The 15,179-nt window shown below is 41.1% G+C and overlaps 1 protein-coding gene across 8 annotated transcripts in view; it reads left to right on the top strand.

Moving 5' to 3' along the window:
- Positions 1–15,179, top strand: part of CPS1 (carbamoyl-phosphate synthase 1) — a 243,899-nt gene that overhangs the window by 30,216 nt on the left and 198,504 nt on the right. For all 8 annotated transcript variants that reach the window (XR_004160253.1, XR_004160254.1, XR_004160252.1 and 5 more), the window contains 11 exons: positions 189–245; positions 2,500–2,592; positions 5,056–5,145; positions 6,183–6,311; positions 6,873–6,979; positions 7,296–7,437; positions 8,761–8,838; positions 10,362–10,460; positions 11,135–11,230; positions 14,050–14,239; positions 14,753–14,910. Coding sequence is in view for 4 of the 8 variants with exons in the window: in XM_019616913.1 (XP_019472458.1) it covers positions 189–245; positions 2,500–2,592; positions 5,056–5,145; positions 6,183–6,311; positions 6,873–6,979; positions 7,296–7,437; positions 8,761–8,838; positions 10,362–10,460; positions 11,135–11,230; positions 14,050–14,239; positions 14,753–14,910 (1,239 nt within the window). In the remaining 4 variants the exon portion in view is untranslated. The remainder of the gene's footprint in view (positions 1–188; positions 246–2,499; positions 2,593–5,055; positions 5,146–6,182; positions 6,312–6,872; positions 6,980–7,295; positions 7,438–8,760; positions 8,839–10,361; positions 10,461–11,134; positions 11,231–14,049; positions 14,240–14,752; positions 14,911–15,179) is intronic.

Raw genomic sequence — 15,179 nt, 5'->3', positions numbered from 1 at the left:
TTGTGAATGGGAATGGGGAGGAAAAGTGAAGAAGAACTGAAAGTGAGGTAGCCTTGGTAAGAGAGCTGCTAAGAGCCAGAGCTCTTTAACCAAGGGACATTCTTCTTGGCTAAAAGTGATCTGGCTGTTGTCTTCATCTATCTTAGCTGCTTAATCTCAAACTTACGTCTCTTTTGTGATTTCTTCAGGTGCCTGCTCTGTATGGGATTGATACCAGAATGCTGTCTAAATTAATTCGTGACAAGGTATGATCCACTTCTCTAGATCCAGTTACACTGACCTTGCCATTACTGGGACATTTTTCGAACAGTGCAGCAAACCTGAAGTAGCAATGCTACTGCTTGCTTGCCTTAGCTTCAAATGGTGCTCAGATTCCGACGCTCTTCCAGAGGTTCTGGGTTTCCTGTTACATGTAGGTGTGTTCCAGCACAAGCTCATGTAATGGTAGTGTCAATTACCTGTTCCCTCAGATAATAACAGAAATGGCAACAATCCTGTGATATTTTGTGCAAATTTGTTCGTAGACATCCATGGCTTTGGTCGATGGAAACTCTTTTGTTCTTCAAGACTTAAGAAATGCCTACATTATCCAAACCTGGATTCCTAATTCAGGCTGATTTTCTTTGGCTGAAACCTATGATTATTTTTAACATTCATTACTTTTTTTCTGAGAGCTAACAGTAGAAAGACATAAGCAGGATTATTTAGCAAATGGAAGTTAATGTTAAGGTACGTTTCACATCTGCTCAAACAGTGATCAAAGCCATTCTGAATGTAAATTGTTGTGTGTGTCTTGGAGGCATTTCTTTTGTAATGGGTTATTTGAAGCTGCTCTTTTCTTAAGGTGACAAGTCTGTATCTGTAGTCCAAGCCCACACCCCTGTTCATTCCATGACTAAAATATCAGTGACCCAACTTGAAAGAGAGTTATTTGTAAATGAATTCCTGTGGGATGATAAGGATTTGTCCTGCTCTTACAGACTGCATACAAATGCAATTTAATGCAATGGAAAATGGCAGTACATTTTCTGCTTTCTTGAGTTGTACCATTTAATGGATCAGTGTTCCTCCCATCCGAAGTAAATATGCTTTCACTATTTATCCAGTAGCTTCTCAAACAGTGTAAAGCATTATACTGACATCTGAATGGTATCAGTTTATGGCTTATAAAATAGTGGATCATGTAGCATTTTCTCCATGACTTCTCAATCATGTTGAAAAAACAATATTTCACTCCATGTCTATTTATAAATGGGGGATGAGAACAGAACTTCATTGTGACAAGTGAAGAATTGAACAGCAAAGTGTTAAAGCAACTGTAAAGATAAATTTGGCTGAGTAATCCAGTGGCAAGGTACAACAGATTTCTTATTTGTGGGAAAGGATTTTTTTAGGGTTCTATCATCAGCTTTTACAGGACTGGCTGCAAAATGGGACTCAGCAGTGTGCGGCTCCCAAGAACCTTACTTCTTTAAGGTGGATACTGACTTTTTCAGCTCTGCTCTGCAGAAGCTAGTCTGGAATATCCTGTAGTGTGAAGTGTTATCACTTCAAGGTGAGGCAGGATGTCAGTCACTGTTAAGAGCTGTCTTGAAAACTTACCCTTACACACTTGGCACACTTGGCAGAGCAAGGTGATGGTACATTTCTGCCTTAAGAAAATGGCAAAGATACTTCTAGCATGATCAACCATGGAGGTAGCTCAAGGAAGTATCACTAAAGCCTGTGAGCAGTCCCAGCGTTCATAGGACAAACTGTGTTTTGCCATGATACTGTTGTGTGTTACAAGTGTTACCTTAAAACATAGGCTTCCTCGGTTTCACTTTCTTCTTCCATCCTTGAGAAGTTTTGTATTGCACACCCTGTCACTGTGCCAAGGAAAAGGTTAACCCTAGGCTCATCCCACTTATTCCAGGAAAGGGAAAAACCAAAACAAGAATTTTTCCACCGAGAACTTCAGTGAGCAGAACGTGAAGTAGGGGATGCTGCTATTAGATCAAGGGTGTCATAGCAGTAAAGAGCAGAGCTTGCTGGAGTCCATTTTATTTTTATTTTTAACAGATTAATTGTCAAACAGCTTTGATGACCTGCCTCCCACACAGCTTTGCTTTACAGCTCTGCTGCCTTATAGCTATGCACAGTATGTAGCTAAAGACCTCACAGTGGATGACTAAAACCAAAAGCTGCAAACGGCCTTGGGGATTACTCTCAGATCTTATATGGGGATCTCTTGGAAGGCAATCCATTTTACTGGCACTAGAAGGCCTACCAAACTATTTAGAGAGTTTACTGATGGTGCTGCTTTATCTCTAGATGAAAGGAGTTTAAACATGTTTTTAATACATGGAAAAAATCAAAAACTTCTGAATATGCTGGAACGGTTATAAGCTGTCAAGAAACTATAAACAGATGCTGAGATTGCTGTGCCTGTCACCACCTTGCTCCAGTGTTCACAGCTTTTCCTGCACTCATGCTTTGTTTACTGGTGTATTTCCACAGGGCACAGTACTTGGGAAGATTGAATTTGAAGGTCAGCCCACAGAGTTTGCAGACCCAAATAAGCAGAACTTAATTGCAGAAGTTTCAACAAAGGTGAGAACTTGTAGTCCCAGTTCTGTACGCTCTGGATATTAGCTGCTCCCCATTTGCTCTGAAGATAAGCAGTCTGGACCTTTTTTAAACCATGTAATTTCTAGACCTTGGAGGTCTGTGATCTCAACGTCATTCAGGTTTGGATTTGCTGCAGTAACTGGTTACCTGAGATGCCACTTAGAGTATGTGGGCAGCCTTGAAAGTCAAGGATCTCGCTAACTTACATCAGTGCCTTCTGTATCTTGAGTCAGGGCCTTGTTGCTACAGACAAGGATATCAGTTGGTTATTGAGGTCTTTGTGATCTATGATTGCAAGATGCCAGTGAAACCATTTTGAGCAATAACTCAGCAACAGGTAAGGTTGCTGATGATAAACTCCGCAATTATAAAGACAGAATTACTCTAAAGGTGTTGAAAATGGCTTTTAAAAGGGCAGTATAATAAGATAAATGGAGCCTTGGTAGTCTCGTTCTGTTTATAACTTCATTTTCTAGGCTTGAAAAACAGCATCACAAATAAAGGTGACAATGAAGTAAGCTGTTTAGTGTTGATAATTACTGGACGTAATTAATCTATCAATTGCCGAACAGTTATTTTCATGTTAATCAGGATACATTAAAACCTGCTAATCAATTGTATTTTGGAGAGATTTATTTTTTTTCCTTTTCCTTTTTCTTCCGCTCCCCAGCGTCAGTAGATGCTAGCATATAGATTCTATGCACTAGCTTTGCTTATACAAGGCTGGGAGTTTAGGAAACTTGCCAGTGTTTTGTTTTTTGGAGATTTATTTTGATGCCAGGGTTCCAGAGCAAATGAAAGAGATTTAACTGCTTGAAGTTAAAAGGTCATTTCTATCTACACATTCAGTCCCTTTTTTAGGGACTTTTTTTCAGTACTTTTTTTTGTTCTCACCACTGTTGCCAGGAGGGCAACTGCTGGCTTACAGCCTTTCCACGTCATCATCTCAGACTGGGGCATTTTTTATAGGCTGGGCTGTGAACAGATGAGGGAAATCCTTTGACTTTAGAGGGAACATATTTTAGCGTTTCCCTGCTTCAGTTCCCAGTCTAGCCATACTCTGCCAGATGCTGGGGTCAGTGCTCTGCAGTACAGTGAGAAGTAAGGGAAGGATTGTGAAGACAGCAGAGACTAAATTCAGTCCTGCTGCTGAAGGAAAGCTGTTAACAAATCATAGCCTAATTAATTGGACAAGGGTAAGTTTTGAGAAGAAAGTGATTAAAATAACTCCACAAAGTTTTGTTCTTCAGTTCTCTCTGGCCCTCTCTGCACTTTCAAACCTTGTAGAGAAGGGCAGTGGCTCCTTGCGTCCTGACTCTTTCACCTCTGCTCCTGAAATGGCAGTCATTCACTCCTGATGATGGTGAGAGGTGTCTTCACACAGGATACGCTCTTGCTTACATTCTATCAATCTATTCTGAGAAGATACCAACTCAACCTAGAACTGAATTAGGATAACACAGAGGGAGAAACTGTTAAAAATTCTTGTGCTCACTATAGAGGGGGTTATTTTTTTTTTTTCCTTCTATCTGGTCATAATTCTTCTTGAAAAGAATCAGTTCATCACTCAGCACTAAGGCATATTGGGCGTGGATTTTAGCCCCTTTTCATAAAGAGGCCCAGTTGTGAAATATGAATGCCAGGGAAACTGAGTAAAAGGGAGTTGTTTAGCTCACTTAGAAACAAATATGATAAATGTCTTTATCATCTTCCATTCCAGTTACAACCAGCAGATGAGTGGGTGTACAAATGGTCCAGTTTGAGGACTGAGGCAGGTGACCTGTCATAGCAATTTACTTTGTGGGATGGGAACAGCAGCTGGAAGAGAAGGTGTCAAGAGAAGTGTTGTCAGATGTGTAAAATTGTCTATGTCACGTAGCTGATGCTCAGTGGTAGATGACCATTCTGTAGCACAGTGATGCTCTGGAAGTCTGGCACAAAATATAGCCAGCCATGCTATGCTTTGGTCTTACTGTGACTGGCAACTTGGGACGGTGTTTAATGGGGTGGATCTGTAGCTGGTGTGAAGCAACCTTGCTCTACTGACATCAGCACGATGATTTCACTTCAGCTGAAAATCTCTCCCCGTGTATCTGGCAGTTCTCTTGAGCTGTAATGATCTGTGAGAACTAACTTGCTACTTCACTGCTAATGAGGTGAAACATGGGGAAAAAAGCTTGTCATTAGCTATGGAAACAAGTGACTTCTTAGGGATTGCTGTCACTGCTGCAATCAACTAGATATGAAATGGTATTATAATCTCTAATAAAAAAATAAAGGAGGAGAAAGTGTTAATATTGGTGGTACTTCTGGAGATTTCTCTGCAAATTGCTTGTTAAGCACCAGTCTGCATGTTGGTAAAGAGTTCTTCTGCTACTTATTTTCGCTGTGTTTTGTGGGGTTAGGGGTGATATGTTATTTATACCGTGGTCTCTCTTTTTATAGGAAGTCAAGGTATATGGCAAAGGGAACCCAATTAAAATTGTAGCAATTGACTGTGGGTTGAAGAACAACGTTATCCGTCTGCTGGTAAAGGTAGATCAGTGCTTTATATCCTTTATATCCTGTTTTGCTTTGATAAGAGCCTTGCCTGTACTCAGTAGCCTTCCTTCCAGGTGAACCTATTAATTCCAGTAACTGCTTCCCTCCTAAAATAAAGTACAGGTGATTTTTGTTTTAGGATGATGCCTATGGTCCGTGAAGTGTTCTTGAACTTAATGCTTGATATTGAGGGGGTAAGGAAGTGGACCTGTGCAGCAACCTTTCAGGCATAAGGAATTCCAGGAGGGTGAATTTAAAAGAAACAAGGCTCATTGTCTCTAAAGAACAACCAAGCCAACACTGTCAAAAATGAGTCAATGGGAAAAAGTTTTGCAGCGAGAGTGGCTGCTGAGTGGCTGAAACAGAGACACAGAGAAGATGTGCAATTTCTGTCCTTGAAAATACTGAAAACTCAACTGACCAATGCCTTGGTAACGTGCCTTAAAGTGGAAGTCACCTCTGCTTTGAGCAGGGATTGCATCAGACTTCTTGGTCTCCCTCCAGCCCAAGTTATTCTTTAATTTGAGGATTTTTTGAAAATCTTATTTTGTTAGCACTGAGATGTAGCTTTCCTTACTTCTCTATCCACACAGGAGGAGTGAAGGTGGTGTATTCTCATTCTCTGGATGTACAAGCTTTACATGTCTCTGTTTCCTAGTTAATGTGGATGTTCATCCCCGTTTGGATGTGCGAGACTCTTTCTGGCATGCCATAGAAGGAGTTTGGGAAGCTCTGTGTTAGCAGTTAGGATGAATGCACTGTGTAAAAGTGAGTGTGCTGCACATGTATGCACACCTCTTTCACATTGCATTACTAAGTTGTGATCTCATTAGTGAATTTCAGAAAGACTTGTCAAGTGCTATGGTGTCTCAATTAATCTGGGAATAGTTAAAAATAGTCTTGCTATTGTCCCTGGCAAAGGAATGGCTGAAATAGTGACTCAGCCCCTGGGAAAGGTGAGCATGGGAACAGTCTTCAGACATAAATCCATTTGTTCCTTTGATCTCCTCATTGCTTGTTTTTTCTCCCAGCAAGGTGCAGAAGTACATTTAGTTCCATGGAACCATGATTTTACCAGGATGGAGTATGATGGGCTCGTAATTTCTGGAGGTCCAGGAGATCCCATGAAGGCTCAGGAAGTGATTCAGAATGTCAGAAAGGTACAGTGTGACAGCCAGTGGGCCAGTTTTTCGTGCTTACCTTCTTTTTTTGTCACGTGGCTGAAATATGAACAGTTGCACTGTTGCACTGACACGGTATGAATGAAATGTCATGCAGCCATTTCAGCTTCCTAGGATATTCTTTACCTCAAGTCCACTGGGATTTGAGTCTCCACTAGTAGACACAATAAGGCTCTACAGACCTCGCCACGATTGCCTTACCAGTGCCTTAAAATGCCCTGTACTCTGTTAGCACCTTTGTGACCTCATGAAAGAGCCCTTATTTTTCAGCAATCTTCTTTCAAATAATGTCATACTTTAATGCAAAGCATCGTTGCTTATTCTCTTTGAGTAGACTGAGAACTTAAGCTAAAGTTTCCCTCTGAGGCAGAGGAGAGGAGAAAAATTTCCTTCATAGGCTGTTGCTACCCTTGCATTCACTGTTTTTCTGCATGTGGCTGCTGTGTGGGTACTGCAGCAGGGCTAGGAACATAGCGTGGTTTATGCTGGAATTGCTGAACAGAGTCACTCCAATATCTTTTGAAAACCTTTTCATTTTAGGTCCTGGAGAGCAGTCGCCCAGAGCCTTTGTTTGGAATTGGCATGGGGAATCTAATCACTGGAATAGCAGCTGGAGCTACTTCCTACAAGATGCAGATGGCCAACAGGTGCAGCAGCTCTTCTGCTTTCCAGGGCCCAAATAGATCATCTCAGCGTCACTAAAGGCCACCAGACAGCAGTGTCTTCCTTCTGAACTGTCTCAGCAGAAGCTAGTATGGCAGTAATACTACTTTGGTCTTGACATTCTCCTTGCCTTTGATTAAACTGCCCTGTTGTGTGTTGCTTTTTTTGAGGATAATTGGTCTCCACCAAACTGAGGGATTGTGAAGTTTCTCCTAGGATTTGCCATTTTGTGGCATTTAGTCACACCTGACACTTCGGACTGCTGTTTTCTGACCCTTTCCTTTTCCCTCTCTCTTTCAGAGGACAGAACCAGCCTGTCCTGAATGCAGTGAATGGACAAGCTGTCATCACTACTCAGAATCATGCTTATGCTATTGACAGCTCTACCCTCCCACCTGGCTGGAAGCCTCTCTTTGTGAATGCCAATGATCAAACAAATGAGGTGAGTGCATGCTTTCCTATTTTTTTAATCTGTAGATAGCAGCCTTTAGTGAGTAAAAACTGTCTCACCTTATTTTTCCTCCATGCAGTCAGGTTACAATTAGTCATCAGAACTAAACTTATTGACCTGATCCTATTTACTTTACTTGGAGCCCTGCCATCCAATCCAAAAGAAGGTGGGCTGTTACTTCTGTTGTACAGCTGCAACAGTGACCTCATGATTTCCCTGGAAATGCTGCCTTATTAACTTCAATGATTTCCCTACTGCAAGTGCACCAATCCTTGTCAGTGTACTGTTGCGTTCATTCTGTGTTATGCAGCACAGAAAAGGAATGTTATTCAAGCTGAATTTGGTCTGCTAATGTGAATAGAATTCCAAGGCCTAAATGTCAGGAGGGAAACAGGTAGTTGCCTCTACAGAACAACTTATGAAATCTGGAGTAAAGAGCTCATGCCAAGTGACCTCCATGTGGGGAAAAGTAAAAAGATTTAAAAAAAGAAGGAAAAAAAGCTTGGCCACTAGATGTTCACAGATAAACATGGGAAAGGATAGGAAGTAAAACAAAATCCCATTACTCAGGTCTGTTAAGGTCTGAGACATTGAGGAGCGTCTTAGGCTCTGTAGTTGACCGTGATAAATACTGTACATTAGGCCTAGTGTTGTGCAGGTCTTACTATTTATCAGAAAGTCATTGAAAAGAAGGACCATTTCTGTATACCCTCAGTCTCTTAAACCTCCATTGATTTGCCCATGTGCTGGAGAGGGATGAGGAGCAATGCAATTTTAGCATGGAGGTGCACAGAGAGGAATAGGATTGAGTGGGCTCTCATATGCAGTCTGTTTTATTCTTGTTTGGAAAAGAAGAAATGCTGACTGATCTGAGCCATCACAGCTGGACAGGGCCAGTACAGGTTTGCAAATACTGACAAACCATGGAATATTTTGGAGAAATTTGTATGTAGGTAGTGATAATGTGAGCATTCAGGGAAAACTTGACACATCAGTGGCGTTCTTTACTTGGAGGGCAGAAACTCACTGTGGTCAGTAGCTCATCTCACACCATTGCCCATCCCACCATTCTCAGCCATGCACAGTTCAGTGAGTTGTACAGGCATTGGAACATTCTCAGAAGAGCAAAAAGCTCCAAGGCTCCTCAGGTAAGACATAGTTTGAAGTCTGGGAATGGAACAGGTTTAAATTTGGCAGCTCCTTAAAAGCATCCCAGTTCCTTAGCCTTCTGTACTTAGAAGGAAAAGATCTGACTTTCTTTTTTCTTGCCCACTTGCAAGGAAGTGCTTAAGATAAATGTTTTTAATCCTACAGGGAATTATGCATGAGACCAGACCAATTTTCACAGCACAGTTCTACCCAGATGCAAATCCTGGGCCGACAGACACAGAGGTACTGTGTGAGAATTGATCCAGCCTTACTTCTATGTTCCCTGGGGAGTGCAGATACATATGAGCTACAGTGACAAATCTTTATGTTGGTGATGGTCCTAAATCTTGTTTTTGGAAAAGTTAGAATCCTCATAGAGGACTCAATCATGCATAAGCTTGTTCTGCTTAGTTTGAATCACAGTTAATTACAATCAGCAGCAAGGCATCTATTGACTTCTGTGTGCTTTGGATCAATGGTTCCATTCACATGATGTGCGTGCCTTGAGTCCTGGTGGGATTATTTGTGTGTTGGAAGTTACTGAAGTGCTTAAGCCTTTGCAGGATCAGGCTCAAATCTCTTGTACCTGGGGTGATTGCAAAAGGAAAAGGATTTCATCTTAGAGAAAAAAAATCCCAGCCAGATGTTTTGTAATAAAATCATTAACTTTCTAATACATTTTAGTTCCACTTGCAAATGTTATAATTACTGCAGAGTTATGTAGATGAATTCATACTTCCTCACTCTGGTTCTCCTAAGTGAAATGAAATTATAATCCCCCATCTGTGACTTCGCACCAATTCTGTAACAACTGGTTGCATAGTCACAGAGTTTGACGAAACAACAAAGGAGATGTGGAAGGCAGAGGAGGCAGCTCTGAACATAAATATACTTCTTCACCTTTCTTGATAAAGTGGAAATATACATGGAAGTGCTTATTTTAATCTTAATTTGATATTGTTGATTAAACTTGCAAGTAAATTTCTTGATATCAAGAACATTCTTGCTAATCTGATTGACTTGAGTTCTCTGAAATGAACAACCCTCAGTGTCTATTCCAAGTATGTGCACTTCCACTGCTTGGATGGATTTGATTATTTAGGTGCTGTTCTGCTAGGCTTGCAGGATCCATCCGTGCTCCTTGCCACAGATGATTACCTGCAACCAGCTTCAGGGACTGAGCTCTCTAAATGTGGAAATGGATGCAGTCAGAGTGTATTCTGCTGTGTCCTGCTGCCTCCTCTGCCTGCCCTTGCTGGCTGCAAGGCAGGGAAGGTTGTGAGATGAGGTACATGGAAACTGGAGAAAAAATCTCTCACAGCTGCTCTGAGATCGCCTCTGGAAGGACAATATACTGACTTAGCACAAATGACTTTTAGATATACCTTTACAGATCCCACCTCTGTAACAGAATCCATTCCACACGGTTCACTTGAGGTAGTTAAGTGTATGGTTTTCTGTATATTAGCTTTCAATGTGCACTCATTCATTCTACTGCCAACCATACACAAACAGAGCACACAGATGTGATTTATATGTTTTCTCCCTGATATGACCTCACTTTCTTGAATGCAGCTTTGTCAGATACACCAAAGTCACTATAAATAATGGTCCTCTCCTTTCTGATGAAGAGAAATCTGCTTTCTAAAGGCAGTGGAGTAGAGTTGATAGCCTGCACTCACTAACAGCCTGCTTTTTTCCTTGTTTGCTTGTTATTAGTTTTGTTCAACTTTGGAGATTAAATACCCGTGTTTGTTTTTTCCCAGTTCCTGTTTGATTCATTTATCTCACTGATTAAGAGAGGGAAAGGCACTACCATTGCTTCGGTCCTGCCCAAGGCTGGAGCAACAGCTTCTAGATTGGAGGTCAGTGTACAGATGCTCTTCATTCCTGCCTGTCAGTGAGGCTAGGAGCTTGCTGGTTCCTGCTGAATCCACCATACAAAGTGGCATAAGAAGCAGACCGTGGAAGTTGAAGGAGGCCTCCCTTACAAAAGGTTTTTCTTGCTGTGTTACTGACTCCCTTTTCTTTCAGAAAGTTTTAAGATCTGAAGTGACATGTTTTCTTTCTACTTCTCCCAAGAAGAAGGGTGCTCTCCCAGCAGTGTATGAGGTGCCCATGGATAATCTGCACGTGATACTTTGTGCCAGCATCATAATGTTGATGCTTGCTGATGCTTAGCAAATAAGTCTGAAATTCCTAGCGTGAGCTGAATTGCATACAGCATTGCTATCTTAGAAAGCAGCTGGACTCTCTGGGCAGCTAAAGTAAAGCATGACTCTCTATTAAGTACTTTACAATTAACACATTTATTGCATGCCTTATGCACAAATCATGTTTCTCTATCCAAAGAGATATGGGAGGAGTCTTGGAGAAATACCTTTAGAAGTAAAACTGCAGAGTTTTTGGAGATGACTTTTTTTTCTCTTTTTAGAATGTGTGTTTTCTAATTTGAGGCTGCTCTGTGCTGCGCAGTCTCCATTTATTTCAACATCCCCACCACAGTACTGACTTCGTCCATTCTGTTTCACACCTTTAGGTCTCCAAAGTTCTCATTCTAGGATCTGGGGGTCTGTCGATCGGTCAGGCAGGGGAATTTGATTACTCTGGATCTCAGGCTGTGAAAGCTCTGAAGGTGAGAAGGATACTTGAAAAATGCTAACCTAACTTAATGTACTTTCTTTTTTCACAGAGAATTATACTCATCTGACTGTGGTATCACATGGGCAGGGAAGTTGGTAAGAAGAAATAGCTATAGGGATATTTAGCCATTTTTTCTTTGTGAATTTGTTGGTTGAGTGATCTGAGCAGTTGTAGCAGCTGCCTTCAGAGAAGGTGATCATTGTGATCTGCTTTAATTTTAGTCAGGGCCATTCTATTCCTGTGCTGATCTTGAAGTCAGCAAAGGAATAAAGGAAATCAATTATGGTAATCTTAAATATAATCTGTGGTAGGTCTAGGTTGTCCCTAATGTTATAATACATCGTGTATTGTATATGCTTTCTTTGTGCCCTGTATTGCTATTGCTGGCTATTAGTTTGAAGTGACAGTATTTTCAGGCAGATGAGAATAGGTTTAGGAGTGGAGGATGCCGGAGCAGATGAGTGCAGATAATGACCTGAGTCAGTAAAGAGGCATCTCACTCGCTTCTTTTCTCTTTTGTCCTTCAAACTCAGCTCCAGTTTGTGGATGAAAGTGCACTTTAAAGACAAACATCCCTAACTTGACCTCCCACAGTGCCCTTTCCCTTCCTGTGGCCAGCAGCTAGCAGCTCTGACCTGCTGTAGGCTAATCAGCCATTCCAACAACAGTACTTGCTCTTCCTGACCTTGCCTCTGGCGATGTGATTTACAGCTGCATGCAGGAGTGAAGGCAGTGGCTACCAGAGCATGGATGGGAGAGAACAGGGACAATTAACAGGAGACAAAAAAGAGATTTCTTTCTCCTAGGCATCTTACTTTTATTTTCTTCTAAATAATCGATATGGATTTTTCACTGCTGGATGCTCTGATTCACTCTGCTATGTACTTCTGTTCTTCTGAGTCTGCTGGATGCCAGCTCCTTATAAGAAGGTGCTGCTGTTACATTCAGTCCTATACAGTTACGTGTGTGCCCTTACCTGGGACTGAGACCTTGTGGAGCTGGGACTGCCCCAGTCAGTGAATTTGTGTTTGCAAGAATGCTTATTGAAGGCAGGAAGATCCTGTGAAGAGCGAAGCCTGGAAGCATCTGTGAACAGCAGAGACCGGGCTGTGGTCATCTGCAAACCTTGATAACTTACACTGGACATTCTCCCAGCTGTTCTGAGTACAGGTGGATATTACACAAAAGGAGGAATGGAGCGCTCTGAAGTATTGTTAATTCACTGTTTTAACTAGGTTGTGATGAAATTCTCCAGCTAGAATGCCATGTACTTAATAAAACAAACAGAAGTTGGAGGAAAGAGTTGCAAAGGCAAACAGCAACTGGATTAAAATCTAGCATCTCAAATAACTGGGCCTGGGGGCATTAATTCTGCTCATTAGTTATTTTCCTCATCTCTGCCAGCTGGTCCTTAAGACACCTTGCCCCAGATAAGTAGGAAAGGAAGTGATGATATACAGATATGCCATCTTGCTGTCAGGAAGTCATGTACCTTCCCGTTCTCCTATTCATTACAGTAGAAGTGTAGCTGTGAATTTCTGAGTATATTCATTAGAGAAGAGTAACTTGGTCAGTGAGCAACCCTTCTCCTTCAGCAGTTGCATGAAAGCCACAGGTAAGAGTCATTGGTCTAAAACTGAAATATTTTCTGTGAGAATTTAGTTCTTCTATCTTTCCCCTGCTCCACACATTTTTAGGGAAAGTAAAAAAAAAAAAAATATCCAGCTTTTCCTAGGAAAAAGTGTCAACAGAAATTTATAGTCTTTAAAGCAGTATTTAAGTTAACAAAGAAAAGAGAAGAAATATTATCCAGTACCTGAACTAAGTAGTCAGAGAGAGGATTTGGTAAGAATCTCACTGCTCCAAGTGGGCTGTGTATTTGTGGCTCAAGCAGTTTTTGAAACTAATAGAAAAATCCTGTGGTGTTCTCATATGTTCTGTGAACTAAGGGGAAGAAAAGCAGTTTCTATACCAGTACCAGCAAAAATTCCATAGCATTTGCTTGAGAAATGGCTGACATAATCAGCCGAACTTTTTCCTGTTTTTTTTTCTCTTATTTATTTCTCTGTTTATCTATCTATTTATATTTTGGCTTTCATTTCTGTTTGTTCTGAAAGTTTCCATTTTTCTTTCTTAGCTTCTGTTACTCCCATATGGCCAACTTTTCAGATGTATTTTGCATCAATAGTTGGCATTGTTTCCAAAGGGTTTACTTACATGGAGTAACTTATTGCCTTACCAGAAATTGATGGAGATTAGAATGAGTTCCCATAAAAATGAGGCCAGAGCCTTTGCTCTTCCCAGTACACCTTTTAAATAAAGCAGTAATATGTTACCCTCCGTCTATCTGTGATTAATGTGTGGTCTTCACTATTATTATTTTAAGCATGGCCACAATCTGATCTCTTCATCAAAACTTGGTTAGTTTCCTCCTTATGCACTAATATTTTGAGAGTGAGAAGAATTGATCTGCCCAGCTCTTTTCAGGCTTTTCCAGTGTTGAGCAAGTTGTCGTGAAATAGTCTGTAGCCAAAAGAGTGGGAAAACCATCATCACTACAGCAGGAAGCAGATTATAAACTTTACTATCTCTTTATCTCAGTTTCTCATCTGTGACAGAGAAAAAGCAGTATAAAGTTCTGGCTAACCTTTGCCTTGGATATAGAGGCAGAGATTTTGTCTTTTATATCTTAAGGAACCTATGTTGTGCTGTCGGGGGAACTTCTTGTTGAACCCCATCTCTCCTTGCTGCTGATAATATTGTTACTTTTACCATGTGTGCCTAGTTGAAATGCAGATTTTCATTTTTCAGGAAGAAAATGTAAAAATTGTCCTCATGAATCCCAACATTGCTTCAGTGCAGACCAATGAGACCGGCTTAAAGCAGGCTGATGCTGTGTATTTCCTTCCCATCACTCCACGGTTTGTCACAGAGGTCATCAAGGCAGAGCATCCTGATGGATTAATTCTGGGCATGGGTGGCCAAACAGCTCTCAACTGTGGTGAGTACAGTACAGACACCTTGGCAGCTCTTGCAGGCAAATTCATTGCTATCTCCACTTATGTAGACATGCAAGGTCTGTGTTATGTTGCTTGGAGGTTATAGACAGAGATGCTGACCATGTGGGAAAAAGTAAACTGTGAACATAGCATCTAATCACTGCTTTTGATACTTAACAGTAACGCATGCATCCTGTGATAGAGCTCCTCTTGCTTATTATAGATCAGTTGAGGGTGGTCAGACTATGGAGGTGGAGATCAAAGGGAGAAGTTAGCCTCATTTACCTTCTTGCAACATTATCCAGCTGTACTGCTTGTTTCTTGGATGACCGTCAAGGCAGTACCTTTATCACTAATCCCATGTTTGTTAGATTTTAGGCTAGAAATGCTTCTATCAGAATAATGACTGTATCTGTTGATGTGGGCAGGCAAGTGGTCAGGTAGTCACAGCTTCTGGACGCTTTCTTCTTTGTTTACTACCATGCCTCAAAACTATGGCTTTGTCTGCTCTGCAGGAGTGGAGCTCTTCAAGCAAGGAGTCCTGCAGCAGTACGGTGTGAAGGTCCTAGGTACATCAGTTGAATCCATCATGGCTACAGAGGATAGAAAGCTTTTTTCTGATAAACTGATGGAGCTAAATGAAAAGATTGCTCCTAGCTTTGCAGTGGAATCGGTAAATCAGACACTTTTGAAGATGTGTTTACTATTGTTGTTGTGAGACTTATTTCTTTATTTTTTAAATCTAGTTTTGTTTAGTAAAAGCTAACTACAAGCTTAGCTTCATCAGCACACCCTGGGAACTGGTGTTGGTTGACAGTGACTTAAAATAAATGAAAATACTACTAAGCACTTGGAAAGTGTAAGCTAATTTATCCATTGAAAAATAAATTAAGAGGGGAGGACTTCTGCACTACAGAATAAAAGTTTACAAAACTTTATAAC

Source organism: Meleagris gallopavo, chromosome 7 (assembly GCF_000146605.3).
Source record: "Meleagris gallopavo isolate NT-WF06-2002-E0010 breed Aviagen turkey brand Nicholas breeding stock chromosome 7, Turkey_5.1, whole genome shotgun sequence".
NCBI classification, from domain to species: domain Eukaryota; kingdom Metazoa; phylum Chordata; class Aves; order Galliformes; family Phasianidae; genus Meleagris; species Meleagris gallopavo.
This window is presented reverse-complemented; position numbering and strand designations above follow the sequence as displayed.